At 41.2% G+C, this 26575-nt stretch overlaps 1 protein-coding gene across 1 annotated transcript in view; it reads left to right on the forward strand.

Moving 5' to 3' along the window:
• The first annotated feature begins 5169 nt into the window (after positions 1-5169).
• Positions 5170-26575, forward strand: part of LOC136374278 (serine-rich adhesin for platelets-like) — a 206126-nt gene continuing 184720 nt past the window's right edge. The window contains exon 1 of the mRNA XM_066339578.1: positions 5170-5233. Coding sequence (XP_066195675.1) covers positions 5170-5233 — 64 coding nt within the window. The remainder of the gene's footprint in view (positions 5234-26575) is intronic.

Consider the following 26575-nt stretch of genomic DNA (forward strand, 5'->3'; position numbering starts at 1 on the left):
GCTGACTAGGTGAGGGATCACTGGCAGACAGCATCAGTTCTAGCATGCTTGGTTAGACCCCAGGGAATTATCCCTTTTGGGATCTCTGCTTCACACACACCCTGTGTTGCTGGCTTTGCTGCTCACTGCTTGGGCAGACAAAGACCCACACCATATATGTGTAGCTCTGAGTACAGTCTGCCTCAAAATGAGCAAGAAACACCATGTTTGGGATCTTGGGATAATTGTATGAGAAATAGGTTCAGTTCTGTCAACTCTGCCATGAGCAGTTGTAAGACTTATCTGCCGAGCAGCTGTAATTGAAAGGTCAGTTCCCATGGAAGCTGTTCTCATGTAGAGGGTTTTTCCCTGAGATGAAAGGATCCCTTTTGCCTCTCCAGCCTTTTGAACATGCATTTGCAATCTAAAGGCTGGCAAACCTCTTTGTCTGTTTTAAATGGTTATGCCGTGACAGTGTCCATGCATCTCATCATCCCCAATGTATTTATAATCAGGACACCCTTTGATACCTCCTTCCTTAAAGAATTATCACCACCTCCATTTTGTGGGTTGGGAATTAAGGCACAGAAACTGAAGCCTACTCAAGTGGTCATGCTGTGCAGAGAGAAAAGCTAAACAGCTGCAGAGAGTTCCTGAGCATGCTGAAAGCAAAGGGTCAGTACAGGGACTTCAATGGTGGGTTGGACAGGACAGTTGGAGGGGCTCTGCTGCAAGAGGCAATTAAAATTAAGCCATTGATTAATGTCTCAAATTGCCAGACCACTGTCACTCCTAGAAGTCATGAATCCTTAGAAAAGAACAAGACTAGGACACTGGAAAGAGGATGTTCCAAGTTGGAGCCCAAGGTTTGGCTGTTTGTTTAGTGGGGGGTGCTGCTCTACCCACCTTGTTCTCATACAAGCGCAGAAGTCCTATCCATTCCCCAGCCTTTAAATTTTTTTGAACATTTTTGAGTGTCAAAAGCAACATTATAGTTCATGTATAATTGAGAGGCTGGCAGGCTTCTTCCCTGTACATTTCAGTGCATGTCTGTGGTGTTTTTTAGCCAGTGCACTGACTATAGGCTGCAATCCATTCCAGAGAATGGTGAATTTCAAGATGTTATTCAAATGTGTCCTGCACACAGGTAAAACATCACACAGGCTTGTGAAAGACATCATGTTGTCCCCTAGTGGTTGTACAAATATTACATTTTATTAATAAAGAAATTGATCACAAATACCAGTGAAAGCCATTTCAGGAGCCTGTTATTTTACAGCCAAATAAACCTGAGGGCTGCCTCCCGATATCAGGATATCAATCAACTGCTTAGTCTATATTCAGCACTGAATTCCTGCCAAATGTCATAGGGTAAATTAAAAGCTTTTTTTCCTTATCTTTAGAGCTTAGCCCCAAAAACCAGGTCTGAGATGATTTTTTTTTGTCAGTTGCATAACAGTAAAAATGGTTTAACATATCTAAACCCTTTCATTTAAAATAAAGCCCATGTGGGTTTGCTACATACTAACTTTCCGCTTGACCCATTCCCTAGCAATAAATACAAAACTCAAAAAACGCAAAGCAAAAAGAGAAGAAGCAAATACAGTTTATGTAGACTGCAAACATAACTATAGTATTGCTCTCTGAACACGGAAACTACAGCACATAGATAGGTATAAAACAGCTGGCAAGCTGCAGTGACTGGAGTATCGCCCATTTATTACTTTCCTATTAAACAGCAGGTGAACTGAGACCAATGGCTGGGATCTGAGTAGCCAGAGAATATTAACTCTTGCTCTACTGGAAGTAAAAAAAAACAGGTGGCACTTTGCAGTTGACAGCAATGCCTCTGTTTTTTGCTTGCAGAGTACCTTTTGTTGTTCAGGAAGGCAAATAATCTGAGTGTGTATGGGAGCTACTGTAGTGTGCTTGCTGCACTGTGTTTTTCCTCCTTAATTCAGCAGAATTCTCCCATAAAAAAAGTACACTGCCAATGCAGTGTGCTGCCTGTGCTGCCAGAACACACTGCCAGCTGCACAATTTAGATCTGGTCTTCTGCAACAGGTTTTAGGGCTTATCTTCTAGTTAAGCATTTGTGAAGCTTGAATTCCCTTTTTTTTTTTTATTTTCAGAAACAAACTTGGAAAGATTGGTCATGTTTAATTGCTTGAGAACAGCACAGAACATGGGTTTTTTCCACTCCTCTTTCTACTGCAGCTTTTCTATCACTAAGCTATTTCTTGTATTTATGACAGCAATGTCCAGAGGAAGAATAGAAACAATAACAGAGCAAGATCCATTGGGGAGTGTCACTTCAGCTGAGAAAACATAAGGAAGTTGATTTCAAAGAGCAAGCATAATTTAGAAGAAGGTAACTCTACCTTGCAAAAGTTTTGCAGTATTGACTTCATCCTTCTTCCAGCCTATCTGAGATGGAAAGGAGAGAGAGATGGACAGACACAAAAGTACAAATTATTTCTTTTGATTAGACAAAGTCTGGTAAAACACTTGCGTCTAATTAGATCTCAGAACTGCAGGGAAATCATAACATCTGCGACAATCCCAGCGTTCACTGTTACTGTTGGTGGTAAGAGATCTCATCCTAGCTACAAGACACTTACTTAATTGCCACGCTTGCTAGTAACACATTACTACAATTTTAAAATGTATATGTCATCATCTGCCCTTGATGAGATAATTTCCCTATTCTAGTAGCATTTACAAGCTGTGGGCAAGATAGGGACTTGCTGTACCAGGCGCTGTGTGACGCAGTCTGTGACAATTATGGCCTCGAATGTTTTAATTTTTAAATTAGGACAGGCAGAGCAATGGGGCCCAGTAAAGGGAGGAGAGCAGTCATGATGAGATTGTGTGGTTGTGGCAGAAATTAGCTTAAGCACATATCAAAGGATTTTGCTTGCAACAAGGCTGCAAAGAAGACAAGAAAGGAAAGGCATCAGGACAGCTCAGGGACCCTCGAGCACACCTTTTGCTGATGAAAAGCTCTGAGGCTCTGAAGAAATGCAAAGGGGAATAGAAATGTGAAAAGGTCGGGGATCTAGCACTCTACCTGAGACACACGGGAGATAAAGAATAATGGACTTCAGAGAGAAACACTAACCTCCCTTCAAGTTAATGGAAAGTCAGTGGGGTACTCAACTCACAGGTGGGGCAGGCTTGGATGATGTACTGCCAAAATGCACAGTCTGGTGTGCTGGAGCTCTTACACTCTGCTGCTGCTGCTGCTGCTGCTACGTGGGATGAACACATAGAGAAATAAAGCAGAGCTTTCGGGAAGTCTAGCAGCATTTCAGCAGCACTGAAGCCACTTCAGGGTCAAGAAGAGGAGATTTCTTCCCTGGCTGCCTCAGTGCTGGCACTTGACAGTTCCTGCACTGACAGTTCCCATTCACACTTACAAGTGGAAGTATTCCCAGTCCCTTGAGTCTGCCTTCGGTAACACCCTTAGCACACATTCTGGTTGATTTTTTGTAGGAATACAATGGTTTATCCTTACAAGTTCTTCTTTGTATCTTGGAGATAAGTACGGTTTTGACACATTCCCTTCACTGATGCACTTCTGGGCAGCAAACATAAAGTCAGAAAAAATCTGCTGTGCAGAAATTAAATCTCTTTTGTCTAGGTGTGAACCTTGGGAAGGTTTGTTGGTCTTTGAAACACTCAACTAGGAATCTTGTCCTTCACACTCTGTGCAAACTTTGGAGTTGTTCTAAATATTAACAGAATAGCAATCACACTATATGACATTTTGCTGTTGAGTTTCAATTTCAGAAATTATTTGCTGGATCTTCTGTTTGGAACTAGAAGTACATTCTGCAGTGTTATGGCTATTTATAGTTTGGGATGAAGCAGCAATAAAAGCATTAGAGGCAGTCAGAGAAACTGGGCTCAAGGGAAACCACCTTAGGAGATTCTTTCGGCAACAGGCAGCTGACCTGTGAGTTGCTCAATCAGAAGAGGAGGCAAACTTTGGAGTGGTTTGAGATAGACTAGATAAGCTGAGAGATGGACTGGGTATTACCAACACAAACATATCAGGTTCTGGAAAGCCCTCAGCGCTGGCTGGCCATTGTAGCTGGAAGGGTACTGAGGGGAGCTTTAGGACGCAAGTAATCACTTGTCTGCTTGTCCTGCTTTTTGCACAAGACCAGTATTGTTTTATGGCTTTTTCCACGTGGGGGGATACAGCTGGCTGCTGCTGTGCATCAGTCGAGACTCTTCATCACCAGTTGAGCTCCTTGATCAGCAGTGGAGCTGGGGAAGGGCCTTGAAGGGAAACCGTATGAGGAGTGGCTGAGGTCACTTGGCTTGCTTATCCTGGAGGAGACTGAGCGGAGACCTCACAGCAGTTTACATCTTCCTCAGGAGGGGAGGGAGAAGGGCAGGCACTGATCTCTCCGGTAACCAGTGACAGGATCTGAGGGAATGGCCTGAAATTGTGTCAGGGGAAGTTTCGGCTGGATTTTGGGATAAAGTTCTTCACCCAGAGGGTGGCTGGACACTGGAACAGGCTCCCCAGGGAAGTGGTCACAGCACCAGCCTGACAGAGTTCAGAAACAGTTTGAACAAAGCTCCCAGGTACATGGTAGGATTCCGGGGTTGCACTGGACTCGATGATCTCTAAGGGTCCCTCTCAGCTCAACACATTCCTTAATTCTTACGCTAGCACACCGGAACTTGTCCGAGAACAGGACAGTTGTGAAACACTCCAGCGAAGACACATCCAGGGCGTTCCTCCTCCATCGAGTCCCCTCACCTTTCGGGCGTGAAACAAAATCCTGAGAAGAAGAGAGGCCAAGCAGCAAAGCCGCAGAGCCGAGGGCAGCCCGCCCGGCCGCGGGCTCCCCCTGCCGCGTCCGTCGTCACTCGGCCCTGCCCCGGCGGGACGGCCCCGCCCCGGCTGAGGCGCCGCCGCCGCCCGGTGTCCGCGGGGCGGCATGAGGAGAGCCGGGGGCGGCTGCCGGGGCCGCCATGTCGCTGCTGTGCGTGCGAGGTGAGTGGGGCGGCGGCGCCGGAGCGGGGGACACGCCTGGGCAGGGTTTGGCTTTGTCCCGGGTGAAGTGGGTTTCAGCCGCCCGGGAGCGGGGACGGGCGTGCCGGTGCGTCTCGGCTGAGCCGCGGGCGGCCGCGGCCCGGCCGCCACCTGCACCCCTGGGCGGGAGGTGCCGCATGGCGAGGGAGCAGGTGCGGGTCCTGGAGCGGCGGTCCCGGCCGGGAAGGTCCGGAGCCCCGGGTGCCGTGAGGAGCGGTGGCTGACTTTGGGAGTTGGCTCGGACACGAGTTGAATCGCCCAGTGAACGGCGCGGGCAGGAAGCAGGCTGCTGTCACTCCGTATACTGGCCTTAGAGCGTGCATTGTTATTTCACGTACATTCCTAATTACCTCCTCATCCTGCTATCGTCCCCTTGCTGAACAGGTTGCGGGAAGCAGGCGCTTTCTCTCCGCAGTGGATTATAGGGTTGTCTCCGGTTTCCCATTTCTATTGCCTTGTGCTGAAAAATAATGATAAAGAAATCCCTGGGGGAAACCATCTGCCAGGGCTCACGCTACAGGGACGTGTCTCCCTGCACTGAACGTCGGTGGTCACAGGGTGTCCCCGAGCGCAGCCGTGCCCTGCGGCTTAAAAGTGTAGTTTTAATGTTCTCAGCTCCTATGCCAGGAATGATAAAAAAACTGGCACGGCTGGTAGTTCAGCTCTTCTTTCACACACACGGGTTTATTGATAACAGCTCCTTTTCCAGCTGTTCGTCACCCTTTTGAGTCAAAATCCTTATGTCAGTGATGGTGTAAGATGCCCAGCAGAGCATCTTGAGATGCGTTATTTGGGGGAGAGCCCTGTTTTTGGGGAGTGTTTCTGAATTAATTTTTAGCCCTTTTATTAAACACGTGTGTTTATGGACTTAGGTGAGGTGCACAAGTGCTAAGTTTACCTTAAATATGCTTTTTGTACACTTCTGTGGAAACTGTGAAGTATGCTTGTCTAGCCCGTTTTGGGGGTTTTGCCAAAATCACTTTACTGAAGCTGAGTGTTCTAAGCCAAAGGATGCTTATAATGTGTTACAGGTGTTTTTAAACTGGTTATTTTTGGTGGTTCATCCTCAAAATGTTTTCAGAGTGTCCTTTAAAGAAATGTGGGGTTTGATACCACTTGAAGCTGATTGTCTTAAAAATGTATTTACGCACTGTTCATGAGGAATAGTGAAAGAACATGAACTGAATGATTGGGTTGCTGAAAGTGTCTTCTGTTTGCAAGGTGTTTATTCTTGATCTGTAGAGTTTTCGGGACAGAAGCATTTCAGGAGCCTGGAATGATGCGCTGTTGTGTTTCATTTTTTCTTTGGTTGTGTGAAGAGCTAAAGAAGAAACTTGAGGTGGCTGGTGACTGTGTGTGAAGAATTACTGTGAAAATTGTGTCTTCCATTTCCATCTGCTGTGTGAAGATAGTAGAAGACACCAGCATTCATTTAAATAGATGAGACTGAACAACTTTATTATAAGACTGCAGAATGTAGTCAATTTACTAAACATCAAGAAACATGTTTGCTAAAATAGGCATGACTGAAAGGATGAACTGATGAGATCACAAGTAGCAACCATCTAACATGAAGTGGAAGTATGTTGAGGTAGAGCAGTCTGAAAAACAGAACAGATACCAGGAGCGGAGATAAAAGAACCAGGGCAAAGAGGACACAGCCTTATTAATTGTCACTTTTTTTAAAAAGCCCAACAAATGGCACTTTCTTTGATTCTTTTACCTTTTCACTGAAATGAACTAATCTCGCTGAGAAAGCAGTGAGCTGAGTAAGAGAGCTGAAAAAGCTGGGGGATTTTTCTATTCCAAATGGTACACGTGTAAGACTACATGGTAGTGTGGGGTTGGATGGTGTAGAGCTGAGACTAACAAAGAAAGACAAGAGAAATCCCCATGGAATAGATGTAGGTGATTGGTACACTGTTAATAGCATCTGGATCACAGTTTTACAGATAAAGGAAGATGTGGAAAAAGTCCTAAGTGTCAGTGTCACAAGAAGCCTGACAGAAGGATAGTGTTTTAATTTATTTATTTATTTTACACCTCCCTTGAATTATGCCCATTAATGGTATTTTAATGAATTGCTAATCTAAAACAGTGCTCAGTGTTTGTGACCAAACATGTCTTGAGTGCTGCCTTTGTTCCTGAAAAACCAGCTACTGTACATGGCTTCTTGATGTCATCTTGGGTCCTACATTTCTTTTACCTTCTTGGAGAACAAATAATTTTTTGTGTGTGTGTGGTTTTTTCTTCCTCCTCCCCTTGTTTATTTGTTTTGATTTGTTGTTTGTTTGTTTTATTTGTCATTGTTTTGTTATGTGACATTTTTTGTTTGTTTCTTTGGTGTATTTTTTTTTTTTTTTTTTGAGAATCATTGAGCTATATCTGCCATAGAAATAGGAAGCACCTGGCAGAAAATCTAAGCTGAGAGGAATTGAGGAATTGTGAGTCTGTCTTTGTCTGCAGCTGTTCAGGGGACGGGTGAAATAAGCCAGTGGTAATAGGGTGTTGTAGGAGCAAATTAAGGGACTCTTTTGAAGCACGAAAATACGCAGTAAGTGTAAGTGAAGTCAAGGAGAATAGAAATCTTGAATATTACATGATTGAGGCTTTTAGGAGACTTCTTTGTATTTTGATTCCACTGCTTAAGTGCAAGAGAGGTTGCATACACTCCTGTTCAGAGCAGCTGTGTCTGGATTATGTTTGATAATCTTCTCTTGGCATAGTTTGCTTTATTAGTTTGCATTTAGTGTTGTATTTGTGAAAATAGCACATATTAAATAAAACTAATCCCAGGGAAGCAGTCTAGTTTTTGACATCAGTCTTGCATTGTTAACTTTCTTGAATTTCTCTTGTAACTGTTGATTTTACCTGACATCTCAACTAGATAAAATTTCTTTTCCTGATCTTTCCTGTTTCCTGACTTGGAGATGGGAATAACTGCTGTCTCAGCACAGCTTGCAGAGGTTGTAGCAAAAGGGACCCTGCTGAAGCTGGATCACCCGGTCACTGCCTCTGTTTGTCATTGTCCTGACATATACTTCATGCCTTTTTACATGTTCACTTTTATTCCATCTTACTTTGTCCCAAGCCCTTGCTGTCTCAAGACCGATGGTTCCCTTCTAGTTTTTCTCCTCTCTGCTTCATAGCAGTTTAAGCTATGTCTTCACCATCACTGTATTCCAAACTGCTTCACCTGCCTGGTCCACCTGACAATTATAATGCCAAGGATGTTGGCAGTGAGGTTCTTCCCTCATCCCTGTGCATCGTACCTGACTTAGTCCCATGAGGGCATAGTGCTTTTGAGTAATGTGGTTTTGTCTTGAGGCCTGATCCGCAGTATCCGTGTGACATTTGGCTGCCAGTTACGTGGTAGAATGACTTGGATGAACTCTTGCACTCCAGAATTTCAAATTGGCTGCTGTGTGAAATGATGCTGTCTGGAGGTTAGGAAAGATATTTTTTTGTTCTCCTAATGTTTATCTTATGGCTGCTCTGAAGAACTAGAAGTGCTTGTGACATTTTTGCCAAAACGGCTGGAGTGTTGGAATACTACTCGGAGAACTTAACAGTCCATCCCTATATTGCCTGCAAAATTTAAGTTCTAGTACTGAATTGAACTGTGTTGACATACAAGTGAAAGAAGCAAAGAAGTAAAATGGAAATGAATGTTAATTATGACAGAAATGAAAACATGTTCTATCTTATGGAGTACTTAGAAATACCTATACCTACAAATGTCAGGAATGTGTCTTGAAAGGATTTTTCCCCACCTTGATGTAATGGCCTCAACTTACCTCAGTGTTCTGTTTATGACTGAATGCAGTGCCTCCAGCTTTCTGTTGTGACAGTGTTCTAAAACAGCTGTAGAATTGAAAAAAAACCCTACCCATCTTTTTGTAGGTTGAAATGATGAAGAAGAAAATTGGACATTAAAAGTCATAGCAGAAATGCAAGGTTACAACAGTAGGGTATTAAAATAACGTAATGAATCATTTAGAATTTGCTGTGTGACTATTATGAACGCCATTTCTCTAGCTGTTCTTAGTCAGGAAGCTACTAGTGTAGGGAGTGTTGGAACAAAATGAAGTGCATTAGAAATTTGAGTAATAAGACTAAGATAGAAGTGTTCTCTAATAAAAGAGCGTTTTTGTGTTGAGAGTTAAGTTTGAGGTTTATAAATCTGTAATTGCAGAGAACTTTTAAGATTTCTAGCTTCTTTTTCTATTGTTCAGTAAAACCTGCAAACTGTTTGGCTTTTGATGCATGAGTGGTTGTTCGATTTCCTGCTTAAAATCCTCACTCAGCTTTGGGTGCTGTTTCTGCACCCAAAGTAGTGTGGAATCTACTTTTTAAGTATTGTGGGGACTATGAACTACTTGAAACCTCCTTATATTTCTCAGTGGGATGAAGGAAAGATACCAAGACGCTTCCTGAATTTGAATACTTCCTTGTACTTCGTTCTTGCTCACATGGTGTACTTTGAGCTGGCTCCTTCAGTCTTCGATCTGCCAGGCCTAACTTGTTAAACTTGCTGCTAGCATACTCTTTTAATATGCAATAAAGTGCTGCATTTAATCTAAATGCTGAAAGAACCTAATTTTAAACTCTAACAGTCTCCAAAATCTAGTTGCAGCTTACACAGCAGCATTGAAAGTCCAGGCAAATTAAAGTGCTTTTTAAAATCTGGGACGTTATTTCAAATACTTGAAAGCATATGAAATGTGTATGTCTGATGGCAAATTGTCTTCTTATAAATTTCCTTTGAAATTTCTTCCTGCATATTTTTTTTGTGCCTTGTGGTCACGTTTTACTGGGTATTTTAAAAGATACTTTAATCCCTCAGTAAATGCTGTTCTTGCTGTTCTTCCAAGAGATCTTGAAGTGGAGGGATGTGTCTAATAACTCTTTCTCTGTTGCTTTTTCGTTCTGATAATTCCCTGTGTGGTCTTGCAAACAGATTTGGGACTGCTTTGAAAGTATGTAGGGTTTTCACTAACAGCTTCTTTCTTACATTAGAGGTAACTGGTTCATACCTGGCATTTTCTTATTGTGGAAGTGTAAGTAAGCAGCTTGCTGGTCCTGCCTCTTGTTTGATAGAATGATTTCTGGAGTCAGGAGTTTAAAAAGTTTCTCTTTGGCACTTGAATTTGCTTTTCTTTGCTGCTTTTTTTCCCTGACCTTACTTCTAAAGCTTGTATAGTAGTGAAATTTGCATTTAATATTGCGTTGATCTCATCACTGTTAAATAGAGAACTAAAATCTGCTTTACTTGTGTTGTTGGTGTGTGCTTATCTGTGCCCACATTAACCATTTGCCAAGAACTTTGCTAAAGTGATGTTTTGCTTGTATACTGTCACTGCAAAATTTGGCAGATGCTTTCTGTGGTACAGATCCTGTTCCATAGGTATATCCTGGCCATTTGGATCAGCTCTCCTTGCACTTAGCAGGATTTCAGATGCATTTTCTTTTCTCTTAGGTTCGCCTTATACCTGACTAGGCTACTGTGCATAATTCTGCTTTTATTATTTGCCATTTGACTGGCTTCTGTGTCCTGCTTGGTTTTGTGTAAATGGCAAGTGCCTAGTTGAGGAGTAAAATATGGCAGGCATTTGGAACTGATCAGGGCCAGCCTCTCAAGTGGCTATCTATTAATGTTTCACTGGATACCCACCATACTATGTTCTTTCACACTTTATTGAGACACTGTTCTACCCTAAATAAGTTGTGTGTCTCAAAAAATTCCACGTGTGTACAGTTTGGATCAGTCTTTCCAAGTTGGTGCTAAATAGTAGGTATCTTATTTTTCCAGAACTTTAACTCCTTAGACATTTCAGATGTTTGTCTGGAGTGCTAAGTGATCTGTAGGTACCTGATCTACTGTAGGTGTGCTCTGAGTGTCACCTTGGGTGTCATACTCTGCTCTTTCATAGAGTCTCTTTTCTAATCTCTCTGGATTCATTTAAAACGAAGGTCACTGGGATACAGACTACTTCAATGACACACGAGTTGCAGTTTTCTGGACCTTCTGATTTTTTTTTACTTGCATTTTGGATATTTAACATAATTTTCATTTGCCATAGCCTGGAAAATACCTGATGTCACAGGTGCTTGCTTCTTCCTGAGCATGGAGCCAATGTTTATGGGATGCTTAATGCTTTTTCACCATTAGCAGTTAAATCAGCTGATGAGTCGGGAAGGCAATATCCTTGTTGGCGTTTTGTCTCTATCCAGATTTTTTGTTAAGTTTAACTCTCTAGCTTTCCCTTGCATTTAAATTCCTACATCTTGGGCCACACAACCTCTGTCAATACAGTTTATTTCTTGTATTTTACCATGGCTTTATAGCTCTTTGAGGAGGAATGTAATTCAGCTGTTCTTCTTGCTTGAGGACTTGTGTCTTTTTGGTCCCCTGGAATATATCTAATGAATGATTCCTGAATCTGATTATGACCGTTTTGGTTCATATTTTTTCTTCTCAGTCAATTGGTAGTAATTATTCCCAACTTTATGGAATTAACTCTCTCTGGAATATCCCTCATGTATAGGTAGAGATTGTTTGTGGACAGCTCATGTGGTATTTGATTTGATCACAGTTATTGCAGGTAACTATTAAATAATTGTTTTGTAGAAGAAAATTGGAGTGGTGATCCAAAAATATTGTTCTGCTGCTTAAAAGTTTTGAGTTGGAACACTGTATGCAAGTTTTGAAAGAATTGAAGAAGGACTGGCAGGCATATGAGCTCTTCAGCATTTCTCTGTTTAACTGTCTTTGTATGGGTAGTGCTGTCTTCTATGATGAGCAGATTTCAACTAAATACATTCTGAAATACATTATGTACATTTATATGTCTATTTCAGCTGGGAATAAAGATTCAAGTCTAATCCAGATTTAAAAAAAAAAAAAGGTTAAACTAAGAAATCTTTGGTTGATAATTTCATGAAAAGATACGAATGTGATTTACTTGGTGCATCATGAACAGCTCAGACATCTCTTTCACCAGGCTTTCAAAGCAGATTTCTTACTGTCCTTTTAAGTTATTTTTCCCATTATGAATATTAAATAATTAAATAATTACACTTCAAAATAACAAAATGTTGAGTACCTATAGGTCTTAGCAGCCTTTCACTTCTTGTGTAGTGTGGAGTGCAAGGGACCAACTGTGCCTAGAGGATCAGGTTAGATAATGATAAGTCCCCAGCATGGAATTCTTTTGACTGATGCTGGTTGAACTTACTGAGCCCTGTATTATGGCCTTGATTCATGTCCTGCTGTTGTGGAAAGTGGCAAGGAATCAGAGCGCAGTACTGGCAAGCCTCTCTAATAGCTATATACGTGGGAGTCCTAAAAAACGAAAGGGAGTGCTGCCAATTAATGGTTGTAACTTTGTTTATGTTCCCTCTGGCACACTGCTCTCCAGTGCATGTTCATCCTTTTGTCAGATGAGTTGGAGTGGGATTTGGACAGAACTGTATGACAGGTGGGTCCATGCATTCAACATGGAAGCATATGCTGGGAGAAGTTCAGTTCATGGAAACCCTGTGCTGAGAGAAAATTAAATTGGGGCAGTGTCAGGTATGAATAAATGTTGCCAGCTTTGTTTGCAGGATTTACTTTTGCTAGCCACACTTAAATTTGTAAAAATCTTAAAATTGCTGGACAGGATGTATGGGGTAGGAACTGTGTTAAAGGAATTAAAAATCCTGATTTTGTTCCCTTTTGAATTTCCTGCATCTGGGGAGCCGGGGCATTAAAAAGTATGTAGAAGGTATAGCATTTCAATGGTTTTGTGCTGACCTCAGTTTCTTGATGCTCTACCTTGCAGTTGAACATAGTGTATAAATGGAAAGTAAATTGGACTGGGATGTCTTGTCTGATGGAGGATAAGAGGAGGTGTCTTGTTCAAAGTAATCTCTAGCCTAAAACTGATGGCGAGTTTGAAAAGAAATTTGGCTTCAAGCCTTGACCGTGTCCCTTTAAGGAGTACTGGTTTTAACCTTATTACTTAAAGCTCCTGTGACTTAACTCTCTTAAATCTTTACAACCTAAGTGCTCTGCTAAACAGACTTCAACATTTCCACCATGGAGACCTAATTATTAGGTATAAAATACCTGCGGAATTATGCTTCTGATTATTGGCACACTTTTGCTTTCTCTTCTCAGGCCAGTGTAGTTAATACTCAGCTTTAAAAACTTAATTAAAAAATAAAAATAACATTTTTTTTTCATTCACTTTTGTGTTGCTACTCTGTTCAGACAAAAGCTACACCATATAACTAACCTGCTGTGATCTTTGTTGGCATCTGCTGAAAGAACTTTGGATTTGGAGATAAGTGTGGTGGCCCGTGAAAGCCTTCATTTTCTGAGCTGTTGTGGGAGCACAATGCTGCATTCCATATGCCAGGGATTCAGGCATGCTTGGATAAGGCAAAGGGAGCTGTGAAGGAACTGCATCACCTGGAATCTCTTCTGAAGGATATATAGAGAGCTTTTGTCCAGTGTCATTGCCAAACTCCATTTTTCCCAATTCTTAAGTACTGGAAGGGCAAGGAGTACAACTTATATAATAGCTTCTCCAATCTGAGGAAAGTCTCACCAACTTCAGCAGTTCTGATGCTAAAGGTAGTAAAGCACTTCAGGATAAAAAGTAGGAATTTGTCACGTATGATAATCAGCATAAAGCTGATGAATATTTAAATACTGAATTTCTAGGCAGAAACCTATTACAGATGTTTTCTTTTCCTAAGAACTTCTATAAACTTCAGAACAAGTTTTCAGAAAATGTCCAGCAAATGTCCAAGTTTTCAGATTTTCAGTACCTGTGATTATTCACTTGTAGTTATCACACACTCTTCTGTTCCAGCAACCTCAGTCCTTTGCAAACAGTCCTTGTGGAGTGTTACAGCTGCAATTACACGCTGGAGAGCTACAAACCCTTGTTGTGGAAATCTTCAGTAATTGTTTCTTCCTGTAGGGCCAGGAGTACCAGACACATGGTGCACCAAGGTAGTTTGTCAGCTTCCTATGAGAGAGAAATTTGACTGCTGAGTAAACTATTACACACATTGTAGAAAACTGTTGTTCCTCTTTTGGTCTCTTTCCAAATTTCATGTGTTACCCTTTGTCAAGATTTCTTTAAATGCAAGCAGGTGTTATTCTTCAGGAGATTGTTTGGCCTCTTCACGCTTCATGTGGCTCGTCTTTGAGAGGCAGAGGGGTCATAAATTACAAAAAAAACTGTGATTGCCTTTGTTTTTGGATTTGAGATTTCTAACCTTCCTAAAATCATAATGTCACTTCGTAGATTAATAAAGTCACGGTTTTAAATTAAATTCTCCATATTTTGTCGTTCAGACATCCCCCAACCTTGAGCTCCTGAGCTGAACCTAAACTTGTGTGTGACTTAAATTTGGCGTGCAACATGGATATGGATTGTTAGGGAGGGAGAAATGGACATGAAGCAGTAGTTTTATCTCAGTCTTTCCTACCTGGTATAACTTGCTGCATGTGCAGAATTTTATTAGATTTTGACCTATCAAATTAAGTAAGTGGAGTCTATGTATGCTCTATTTTAGTAGGAGATTTTTTGAGATTAACTGCTTAGAAACTCCATAGTTATAAGGCCAGAATGGATTGTTGTAATCATCTAATATGACCCTGTGTAGTACATAGTATTTTTTAAATTTAACTACCTAGAGTCTAACAGAAAAAGATCAGATTCTGGACTAAATTTGATGAAAGATTTTCTATGGTTCTTGGCAGCTTTATGTTAATTATCATATGTGATGAATTTCTCCTTTTTATGCTGAAGTGGTTCACTAGCTTCAGCATTAGAGCAGCAAAATCTAATGTGCCTTTTGTTAAGTTGGAGAAGCTATTATGATATTTGTACTCCTTGCCCTTTTAAGGATTGGGGAAAAGAGTTTGTTAATGTCTGCTCCTTGAGTAGAGGCAAGTGGATGTTATATTATGAGTAATCTGACTACAATGACAAGTGTTTACATATTTTTCCATGGTTAAAAAGAGATCAAGACTTACCATGATCTATTAAATCACTTGTTTTGTTACACTTTTTTTTGTTTTTGTTTTTGTGGGTTTTTTTGTGGGGTTTTTTTTTGGGGGTTGTTGTTGTTGTTGTTACGCATATGTTATACTTTTGCTAGGTGGGAAGAGTATGGTTTAGCAGAGCTTGACTGACAGACCTTTTACTTCTGTTGTAAACTTGAGTTTGAAGTTACTGTTCTGTATAAACCTGACACTTCAGTCTAAGATGTAGAAACTTGTTCAGGCTCTATTAGAGGAGGGTAGTATGTGACAGATGTTTGAATATATATGAGCTAACCCTGTGCACGCTCCTTGGGCCTGCATTGTATATTTCTTTTCCTTCATGGAATGTCAGGGAAGAGCTGGTGCTGCAGATGAAATGGGGGTTACCCAATCCAGGAATTACAAATTAAATATTATATATTTAATATATTAAAGTTCTATGAAGTAATCAGTGTAAAGCATTTGAATTAGTAGTGTTGAGTTAGTTTTCCTAGAAGGTGCAAACATATTCATGTATAAAGCAAAATGGGAAGCTTGTGGCTAAAGTGGTGGGAAGGGGGCTGTTAGTTTAAGACTCAGAACTAGCCCCCAAAAGTTTAGCAGGAGTCACGATGAGTGGGGCTTATGAGGGAAACAGAAATGTCGGAAGGGCTGTGCTACTCTAGAAAGAGAGGAATAGAGGTGACTGGGAAAATTCCACTGTGGTGTGGTGATGCAAAATTTTAAAGCAGCATTAGTGTGGATAAAAGAGAACCAGCTGGGCTGAAATTGCTTTGGGAAGGGCTGATAAGAGATTTCGCTGTGATAGCACAAGAGATCTACTGCACGTAGTCCAGGATTTAAATTTGGGTAAAAATCTTATAACATGGTTAGAGCTAAGTGTTTCTGGGTATTCTCACTGTGAAAGACTGACTCCACACACCAGGGAATATATGCGGTTGGTCGTGGCTGAGGTACAGGAAGCTCTGTTATCTGACAGTTAGGCTGTCAGGCAGTGACTAAAGCCATAAAATTGATGGAAGTGAACTGTAGATGTGATTTTGAGAGGCACATAAGATGCTTTAGGGAAGTTGAACATGGAAGTGAACTTGGTTTGAATGGTCACAACTGAAACTAAGTTAAGGTAAACAGATGAACATGTAGGTTAACAATTGTCAAGTCTCCAGGGAAACTGAAGAAGGTTTTTGGTGAAATGAGGAGGTTGGATACAGAGGAGGGCATGAAATTCAGGGAAGCTACAGGGGTAAATATTAGCATCTCAAATAACAGAAAAGGCTCCACCTAGGAAATTACCCCAGAGCTGATGATTCACCTGTTCATTACGTCAGGATATGCTGAGCAAACAGAGAACCTCTGAGAGGTGTGGGCAAAAAAACAGTTCATAAAGGAAGATGTATGTTGAGGATCAGGGAGTCCAATGCTAAGGCTGGGGCTTCCACCTCAGCAGACAAGGTGGCATCTTGAAAATGGTAATAAAACAAGTAATAGGCAGCCCTTTGGTCACACAGAAAGAAGAAACAACTGGCATCCACAGGGGGAGGAATCAGACTTCTGTGCATGGGGACAGAGAGTTGTGTGAAGATGGGCTGGGTATGGTCCCTGGACTATAGGAATTGTTTCTTGTGAAACTGAAAGCAATTCACAAGGGAAGGAGGAAAAAATTGATATCCTGCATTTGAGTCTGGTAGTCTGTATCCCAGAGTGCTGAAACATGCAACATTTAAAATAGGAACTCTGCCAGCAGAGGTTTAACTATGGCTGCAAACATGCAGTGGCATTGACTAACTGGAGGGGAATAGACATTGTTTTTGTGTATAGGCAGGAAGATAAAGGAGATGAGTGATAAATGTGGATAAATATGGATCTTGACTTCAAAAGCAGGCAGGACTGTGACAATATGGAAAGCTTAAAATAAATTGTTAGGAAAGAATAATAAAAATTTTATAGATCAGTGGAAGCAATGTGGAAGGGTATGAAATGTGTATGGTATGAAATGTGACAGGTGTGAGTGAGAGGAAGGTTGTTCTGGGCTACCTTGTTTCTAGATGAAAGCGTGCATCTATTTATACTTCTGTAATATCTCTCAAATCCTATAGCAGACTTTTTTAAAAAAATTGGAATTTGCAAAAGACTTGTAAAGAGTATAAGGAGCTGGCTCTAGCGGAAGCTAGTCCTGTTGCTAAGTAAGACTAGTGGGAGAAGCAGATAGGTGTATTCCACTTGTGTCATGGCAAGAAAGAATACAAATGTGTCAAAGCCGTTCTTAAGAAATGTCCTAATTACGTAGTAAATTTTGAAGCAAATAAGTATATTGCTGGAAGGACTCAGTGACCCCTGAGGAGAGTGAGAATGAAAATGAGTCCATGTTCTGTAAAAAAGCTATACACTTAGAGGCAAATGACAAGCATTGCTGAGAAATGTGAAACTTGGTGAAAGTAGACATTTTGGGGAGTCCTTGTGTCTCTGCAACGTGCTTGTAAACAGAAGCTGATGGGATCTGTGACTTCATCAGGAACATCAGGAAATTAAGCATGGAGCGAGGAAAAACATGGAGAGGGGGAATAATATTGACATAAGATATAGAAGGTATACACTTGCCATTAATTAAAGTGTTGGGTGGAGGGTCGGAATGATTTTGAGTGGTGTTAAGTGGTCCAGGTGTTGGGAGAAACAGCATTAGAATTGGTGATCCCAAAGGACCCTTTCAGTCTTGTGATCCTCACTGTACTAACTTTATTGTGATGTGAGTTACTGTTCTGACAACTAATTGCTATAGACAAACTGTATATTAAGGTAAAAATTTGATGTATCATCTTCCTTATTTGTAAATGTTAATAATAAGGAAAAGAACCTACATGTGAAGGAACTTGCTCATACTCGTTTTTTACCTAAGGCTGTTTATTTTGATTAATGGTCTTGATTCTTATTTAACTTGGTGGATTTTCACCTTATGTTTTATGGAGGTACAAATGTAAGCAAGCAGCATGGCTTTCAGGAGAATAGTCTTGGGCACACTCCTTGTCAATAGTAAACTTTCTTATGATTCAGTTCTTTGTATACATGCTGTTACAAAACAAAAATATTGGCAGGTGAGTGCTAATGTGTTAGTGAGGTGCAGCTCTTTCACATGGCAATCTGAACTGTCCTATTTCTGCAATTAGTCGGTGTCCTCCAGGAACCAATATTGTTTGAGCAGTTTGTGAATGTGAAGATTAAAATCAGACTTCCAAAGGTACAGTTTACAAGCAGTGTTTTGTTGTTAGGTCTCCTATTCCTGTCTGGAATCTCATTCAGTTACACCTTAACTCATACCCTAACAAGTTCTTTTTCTTAATTCTCACAGTCAGACTTATTTCTGTCTCTCAGATATTAATATTTTTGCTGGTTTGTGAAGCCAAACAGGTAAATATTAAGTAACATAATAACAAAATTTTATTAATATTTTAGTTAAAGATATTTTGGGTCCTAAGCCAATCTTCCTTCATTATTTGGTGTGGAAAACACAGGTGCTGTTTTTCCTGGAAGCTTATTATTTACTATAGCATGTGGGATGTTTTTGCTTAAAAAAATAAATACAAAAATTTAATGAATCCACCAGAACGTGCTGTTGCTTTATTTTTGAGTTTCTCTTTTGGTGAATATGCTAGACCTCTGAAGTTGAACGCTGGTATTTGTTAGTATCATTTTTTTATCTCGTTGCCTTTCAGGACAAGCTTGTGCTCAGTCCTGCTTGACAAGTAGCCATGTTCCAGTTGGCTGAGTGCTTGCAATCCTGTAACTTAAATCGAAACTACCAGAAAATAGACCAAGGCTGTGATTAGGAGGCAATCGCTACTGGTGTGGTTAGTCAGCAACTCTTTTTCCAGGGTGCATCTTGTTTACACTAAGTCTGAACAGGGAGTGTAGAAACCGGAGTCACTGGGGAGACTGTTCAGGTAACTTTTGTTGACAGGAGAAAAGCACACACCAAAGGACAAGCACACAAGTGGTTTTGTTCTGTCATTTCTGCTCTTTCCTCTTTGGTACCACAGTATTTGTGTCTTCTAGCCGCTGGTACCTTGGCTGTGACCAGGCTGTGTGATTTGACCTACTCTGGCAAGATTGTAGTAATTTAAATGGCCTTTACCTCTGTGTACAAGGTCTGAGCAGAAGGTGCTTAAGCTCTGTGTCTGGGAAGAAATCCGCAAAGAGATGTATCTTTTTTCAAAAAAAATACACCTACCCAGCCCCCTCAAACCTGAAGAAACCAATTTCTCCATTCATCTGTTTTCTGAATTACTGTTAAGAGGTTTTCATTATGTGTGGAGTTTAAAATTAATTTTTATATTTGCCCTTTGGTTTTTATTCTCTTCCACTGAAGCTTTTATTATAAACTGGTTGAGCTGTTGCTTTGTCATCAAAGTCAGTTTACCAGCTCAGACTGGCTCCTAGCAGACTTGATACATTATCAGTCTGTCTCTTTTCCTGCCTTCTGGTGCAAGGATATGGCTTTCATTATGCATATTTCCTTAGTCTTTGGCAGCTGGAAGCATGTGTGAGTTGCAGTCTGTTTTGTGTAAAATCAAGTAGTATGGGTTTTGTTCCCCTGATCAATTAAGGCATTTCCAGTAACTTAAAATAATATATTTCTGCCACTAACTTAAAATAATGTATTTCGTAACCTTGCAGGATTTCAAACAAGGGCATATTATGCCACTGAAAATTGGAAGCCTCCTTTACTGCTCTGTCCAGTAATGTGTATCTTATATGTTTAAAAATTCTGTAAGATTTGGTGGATGTTTATTTTTTTTTCCATGATGAAACACAGATTCAGGAGCAGAGTACTATCTTTTCTGATCATAAAACAGTTAAAAGTTAGGAGAAATCTGGAACGTGTAGGGAACCCCTTAAGGCAAAGTGACCGAAGCACAGTCTAACAGAATGCATTTTCTGAGAGAGTTGGGCACACAATAACTTGCTCTGGTACACTGCACCCAAGCTGCTTTTTGACGAATAATATTAAGGCTGCAGGAGAATATTGGAGAGGCGTGGCAGCTTGGATTGCTGTTTAGTTCATCTCTTGGTTGGGGAACCAGGTCGCCTGGCAGAGCTGTCTGTGTTGCCGGCGTCAGGAGGATTAACCTCTTATAATCTCTGTGATTTGAATAAGAGATTTTGTTCCTGTCCTCACTGCTCAGTTCAAAGCAGCTGCTGAGCAGAAACTTTGGTGGATCTTCAGAAATGTGTCTGTGTTCATCAGTCAAAAAAGGAATCAATAGATGTTGCAAGGATTTCTCCTAGCTATGCTTTTCAGCAACTGATTTAATTGTTTGTAGGGTAAATGTATATAGGTGGATTTAGCTGCTGCTGTTCTCTGGAGTCAGGGAAGTTGGCTAAATCCTCAGTTTCTTTTTTGTTTGCAAGGTCTTGTGTTACACAGATAGTATCAAATCACACCCTGCTTCCCCAGCCCCTTGGAGAGCAAACTTGGGACAAAAGCAGAGTCTTGTAAGCACATCATAACAAAACTTCTGTTTGTGTTTGTTTTCCCACTTCTCAAGAGAAGTACAACTGATCCAGACCAATCAGTTGGAAGTGATGCTCACCTGCCTGAGCTAGGTCAGGCCAAAGCTAGGAGGGATTACTCAGTCAGATAAGGTGTACGTGTTTGCCCTTGACTGGTGGTGGTAGTAATAAGGTTACTTAGCTCTCTGCTTAGAGCCCCACAAAATTTGAAGGATTTTCTTTTGTGTATTGTGGCTGGGAGGAGGCTCTCCAGTTTTAAAAAAGCCGGACTCTTGTTTGCTGTGTTAAACAGGTAGCAAAGCATCTTGCCTTGCTTTGATAGTCCCTTTCTTTTTGATGCAGAACGATACAGGTTTGCTTGTGTTGCCCTCTTTAAAACATGTGATATTGCTATCAAGTGACAACAAATATGTATAGCAAAAAGGCTAAACTGTGAAATAAAGGATCTGAAGCATGTATTCCCTCTTGCTTTTGAAGAAATTCCAAAGTGGAATTGACCTGAAATTGCTGGCACCCTTCAGCATTGATTATTTGGTGATGAAGAAGGTTTAGTGGTAGAATAGACTGTATGAAACTACTTTCAAAAATGTCACCTCTGTGTCCTAAGCTTAGGGGCCTATTAATTTGTACAGTAGGTATCATGTCATGCTCTTTTCTGGTAATTGTCTAGATGTTTATATAGATAACATACAGGCTAATGGGCTTGTTCTGCTGCCCTCACTCAAGATACAGTTTCTCTCAATACACACTCCTGCAGAGGGTGTGGAAGAAGCCCCTTAGTCTGCAGGGCAGAAGACATCTGGTTGGGGACCCAAATGCAAGGTGTCATTGACATTGAAGTGCTTTTTGGGAGCTGTAGCATCTAATTTGAGCAGTGAGACTGTCAGACTTACTGAAACAACTGACGTTTTGTCAGTTTTGTCTGACAGTCATTGTCATGGTGCTGGTAGGGGGAGAGGCAGTAACCTGAAGGCAGACATCTCTGAGACAGCAAGAAGGGTCCTGTGGCACCTTGCTTGTGAATGTTCTTGTTATTTGGTTGTGGTTCTTTGTGGAGAAATACAACTGACACTTCAGAGCCTTTTCTTGGTGAAGAAAACCATCTGAAAATAGTTTGAATTCTCCACTGTGTCCCAGAGCGTGGGCCTTTGGCTCAGGCAAGTGGCTGTTGAGGTAGCAGCTAGGAGCAAAGTGGAATTACAGGTAGATATTAACATATCTGTGGGAATGTTATGAAGGAGCAAAGCACAATTCTGAATAAGCATCTGAGGATGCTGACTCTTGCCTCGCTAGAATTAACTTGTCAGTTTGCACTGAGATCATGATTATTGCCATATAAGTTGGAAAGGTGAGTAATGAGGTAAAGGGCTCTCTGCCGAGCAGTATGCAGGCTGGAGCCACCTTGTACTCCAGCACTGGCTGTGGGGCTCTTGAGAGCTGGAGCAAAGTTTCTGCACAGCCTTGAATAAGATGCATTGTGTAGAGGAAAATTTTTGTCTGGGCACTGAGAGGCTGTCATTTCAGCAAAGTTCCAAAGCAGACAGAACGTGGCTTATGGTTCTCAATTATTGTTGTAATTACCTGAAAGATGACTTGAACTCAGGGGATTAGTCTGTTTTATGCTGGCTGGAGAAGTGTCCTTGAGACCACCTGCCTGCCAGCTGAACGTGGGGGACCATGCAAGCAGGAGAAATGGAGTTAGATACACTCAGAGCCTGGAAGAGGATCTGCAGTGATGGGAATTTCTGGAAGAGTGTTCTGGTGTTGGGAATTCTACTCAACTGCCACCTCCTCCTTCTCTCTCCTGTTCAGCATTTCAGCACACACACTGCTTGAAAATAGAAGCTTCTGCACTTTTTCTGGTTCCAAGTATATTTCATGTAAAAACTGGAAAATATTTAATGGGCTGTTGATGCTCTGGATTCACTGGCATTGCAGATGTGTTTCAGGAGGTTGTAAAGTTCAAAACTTGCATGTTCCTAGTTTCTTTACTGCTTCCAACATCTGATTCTAGCTTTCTTGACTGTATAGCTCATGAATACACTTTTTTCTCCCTCCTGGACAGAAAAAGCAATAATGTCAAGTTTATTTCAACTGCTCTTTATCTGAAATCAATTGAATGCTTCCTACTGCCTTTCAGGAAGCTTTTTCTGGGATCAGCTTTAAGTAAACTTCTTGCAGCTTCTGTTGCAAGGCAGAAGTTCCACTGAGTGCTAATATGTAATGTAATAAAGATTTGAGCTGTGGTTTACCAAACAGCTTATCAATGTTTTAAGCATTTTATTGTTACGGTCTCCTGAGGCTTTTCTGGATAAAATGATCTGCATGTTTCAAAGTGCTGGATTTCTCTTGCAGTGCTGAATGGTCATGGTGTATTGTACATATTTTAGCAGTGTAGATCCTGTTCTGTGCTTGCTTTTTAGTAAAATCAATGTATTTACTTGAAGGTTCGGAGATGAGGGTACTTCTGGGTTTTGGGACCTGTTTTTCTGTGAATCTCCTCCTTCCCTTCTTCTCTGTGAACCCTGTCCTAGTTGCTCTACTTCAAATATTGTTTTCAAACCAACAAACAACAGCCTGACCTTGTATGCTGATGCTACTTTCCTGAGAAATGCTGTGTAAGAATTTGGAAGAGCAGTCTGATGTCTACATAGAGGAAGGAATCAGTTGCAGACCTCTTTAGTTTTTGTTTTGCATTTAGTCCCCTGTCACAGTTGCCTTCTACAAGTTGCATACATAGTTTAAGTTCCATTCATTTTTCCTGTTCTGTAGTTCCCTAGTGAAATTCAGTTTGTGTTTGAGATACATTTAATTTTTCTGTCCAAAACTGTTCGCAACTGCAATCCCCATATCTTTTGCAGCACCCTCTTTTTGGTGTTTTCTTCTCCTGTGAATTTCTGTTGGTGAAATAGTTCAAGGAGTATTTCAGGCAGGTGAGTTCTTGAGCTATGCAACAAAAAGAATACACAGAAAACCCTTCAGTTCAGGAAGTTGAAAATTTGTGTGATGTTAAGTCAGTGTGTCAAATCAGATCTGGTAACAGATTAACCTGTAAACAGGTGTGTCTCTTAACTGTCTAAATCTGTTTTGTCATTGAAAGTGTTGAGAAGTCTACTTGCATTAACTGCCTAGTACATTAAACCAGAGTGGAAAGTAAATTGTCACCCCTTCTGTTGCGTGAAATACCTTTTAGAGAAGTAGAACATTTTAGAAGAAGGCTTCTTTTGCTGATGAGGACTGACTTTCATGATAACCCCCACAGTTAAACAGCTCTTGACAAAGGATTTGCAAACTTTATCTGCTCCTCCTGTATACTGTGAGAATATGGGGAGTTTGTGCAAATGTCAGAAAGGATTTGTTACACTATTTTTAAATTTGTTCTGTTTACATTATCTAGTAACTTTGGTAGGGATGGAAGAAGTGGAGAAGTGGAATGCTGTGAAGCTGTGGTGCAAGCTGAGCTGTGCTGTACACATTTACAAAGTTTTATGCAAAAGCTGAGTTGAAAAGTGACAATACTTGCAGGAAGTATGAAATTACCTGTTCACTGAGGGGATCAGACTGGATGGTTGAGCAAAATAGTTTTATGTATCGTTTGTTTTACAACTGGATCAGCACAGTGTATTAACGGTGGTTTTGCTCAGGTTTGTGTAGATTTGCCATCATATTGTCCTCCAAGCTCACCCAAGTTTATGTGCTTGAAAACTGGGGAATAGTCTAGATATCCAGTCACTGTGCTGTGTTGCTCTGATGTTCATGGGCTATGGCAGTACTAGAGATTCAGACAAGACTATAATATATAGCTTTTACATATAAAAGCTAGGCATTTTCTGCTTTGGTTTCAATACTTTGCTCACTGAAGTTCATCCCATACAAATGAAAATTCTGGCAAGAAACTAATGTTGGGGTCAAGTATAGTAACAGTAACAGTATAGGCAGCAATATCCCCTTGGGACTTAGCTGTGAGCCCCAAGTTGTGGAATGTCTGGGCTACGGAGGGGAGCAAGTGGGGTGCTATCTTCTGCAGGTTGTGACTCTTTTGTGCATGCAAGGCCTGGGTCTTAACTGACCAGAGAATTTACAGAGGAGCAGGAGAGCATCTAGTGAGGTTTGGCAGTTTAGGTGAGTGTACATTATGAAGTGCTTTCCTGGAAATCCTCTATGAAATGGTGGTGAACCTTGAATGGGAGTACTGAGTATATGTTTCTTTTGCACAGGGATTTGGAAAGCCCTGCAAAGAGTCACATGTCCCAGCTTCTATCAGTCACTGTCCAGTAGGCAGGAAGGGTGGAGTGGCTGATAGAAAGCTGTTTGCTGGAAATTGTATTGTAAATCAAATAAATGTAGTAGCTTTGTGTGTCTCTGGACAGGGTAATGAATTTGCAGATCATTTGAGCAGGAAGATGCTAATTCATGTGAATTAGGAAGGATTCTAATTCATTTTCAAGGCATCTGGCAATACAGAAATCTCTTGGGTAGATCAATTTGCTATCACAGGCGACAGATTAAAAACTCTCTTTTGCTCACCCCCTTCCTGAGAAGAATCCTTGAGTAATGGCTGGTTGCTGAAGGGAATGTATCTTCCCTTTGTTTGATGTGGTTCCCAGGACCTTGGGAAGGGCAAGTCAATCTGTCCTGTGGGCATTCAGAGTGGTCAAATTGAAGAAAGTTCTTTGCTACATGATTGGAAAATGCAATATGTAAGTGCTTTGTGGTATGTTGGGGTTTTTTTTCCTGCGAACTATTAAAAATTAATGAACTCATATCACGTCTATTCCATTTATTCCGGACTACTTATTAAAGCAGATCGATCCTTCAGTTCATTTGAGGTAAACTTGGCTATCTGTGTTCCCCCGCAGTTGTCTCCATCAGATAGGTAATGGATTTTTGAAGGACTGTTTCAAGTACTAAATCAGAAAAATTGTATCCTTAGAAGCAACCTTAGTAATTTGGGTATTGTTGAAAATCTGTGATATTTTCCTGCTCTCTGCCAGTTACCAAACAGAGTCGCATTTTGCAGTAGCTCTTCCTTCTGGCAGCAGAGCAGTTCCCTGATCAGCCCAGCCCTCCTTTCACATTAAGCAATAACAACAGAATGTTATCCCCCCATGTACTGTGAATTCAGTCTCAGCTTTTAGGACTGTTGGTCCATGAAGGACCACTGTGTTTCCATCACTTCATTCTCAAAGAGAATACTGGGGCATAAAGTACTCCCTTCCTGCTTGAGTGGAACAGTGTTTATATGTAAACCAGTGGTTTGTTTTGCCTGGCAGGAAAACAAAATATGAAGTAATGAATGTGACTTAAGTCCTGTGTCTCTCAGTGGCCCCTGAGGCTGCAGGAGCCTTGTCTGCAGTAACCACCCCAGCTTTGCAGGGCTCTGCTGGGAGAAGCTGGAGACCCTGCTCTGAGCTCTGCAGTTACAGCAGAAGCTCTTGAGGTGCTGCTGAGTGCTGGTGGGTCTCTGGGGCCTCCTGTGCAATCATCATTTCTCCAAGCTGGTTCAGGGAAATCTCTTCCTTCCTTTAATTTCACTCTAAGTGTATGAGAATGCAGTGGAGCCTTTCTTTTTACACCTGTCTAAGGCTGGGAATGTCAAGGTGGCTGTGTCACATTGAATCTTCGTAGTGGACTTGGAAAATCACTAAACTGCTGTTTTATCCAGCTTTTCCTTTCTCAGGAATTACGAAGGGAAGAGTTTCATGGCACAGTCAGTACTGCTGTTCTGTTATGGCACTTGGAATTGCAGTTAATGCCATAACTGTTGCTGATAGGCTTCAATAGGGATTGCATGAAACACAGCAGTGATGGAGTTAAAATCACAGGTGAGATCACTTCATGGTCTCTGCTTCCTCCAGGCTGGAGCACCTTTTGGGTTCAAGTAGTGAGAAAGAAAAGGGTTCCTCACCCTCAGGTGGAAGATGAGAGTGTGCAGAGGCTGTGCATGTTTTGATCTCCAGGGCAGGGAAGGAAGTGGTGGAGTCTCCCTC

The sequence above is a fragment of the Sylvia atricapilla genome, chromosome Z, assembly GCF_009819655.1.
Source record: "Sylvia atricapilla isolate bSylAtr1 chromosome Z, bSylAtr1.pri, whole genome shotgun sequence".
Classification (NCBI taxonomy): Eukaryota; Metazoa; Chordata; class Aves; order Passeriformes; family Sylviidae; genus Sylvia; species Sylvia atricapilla.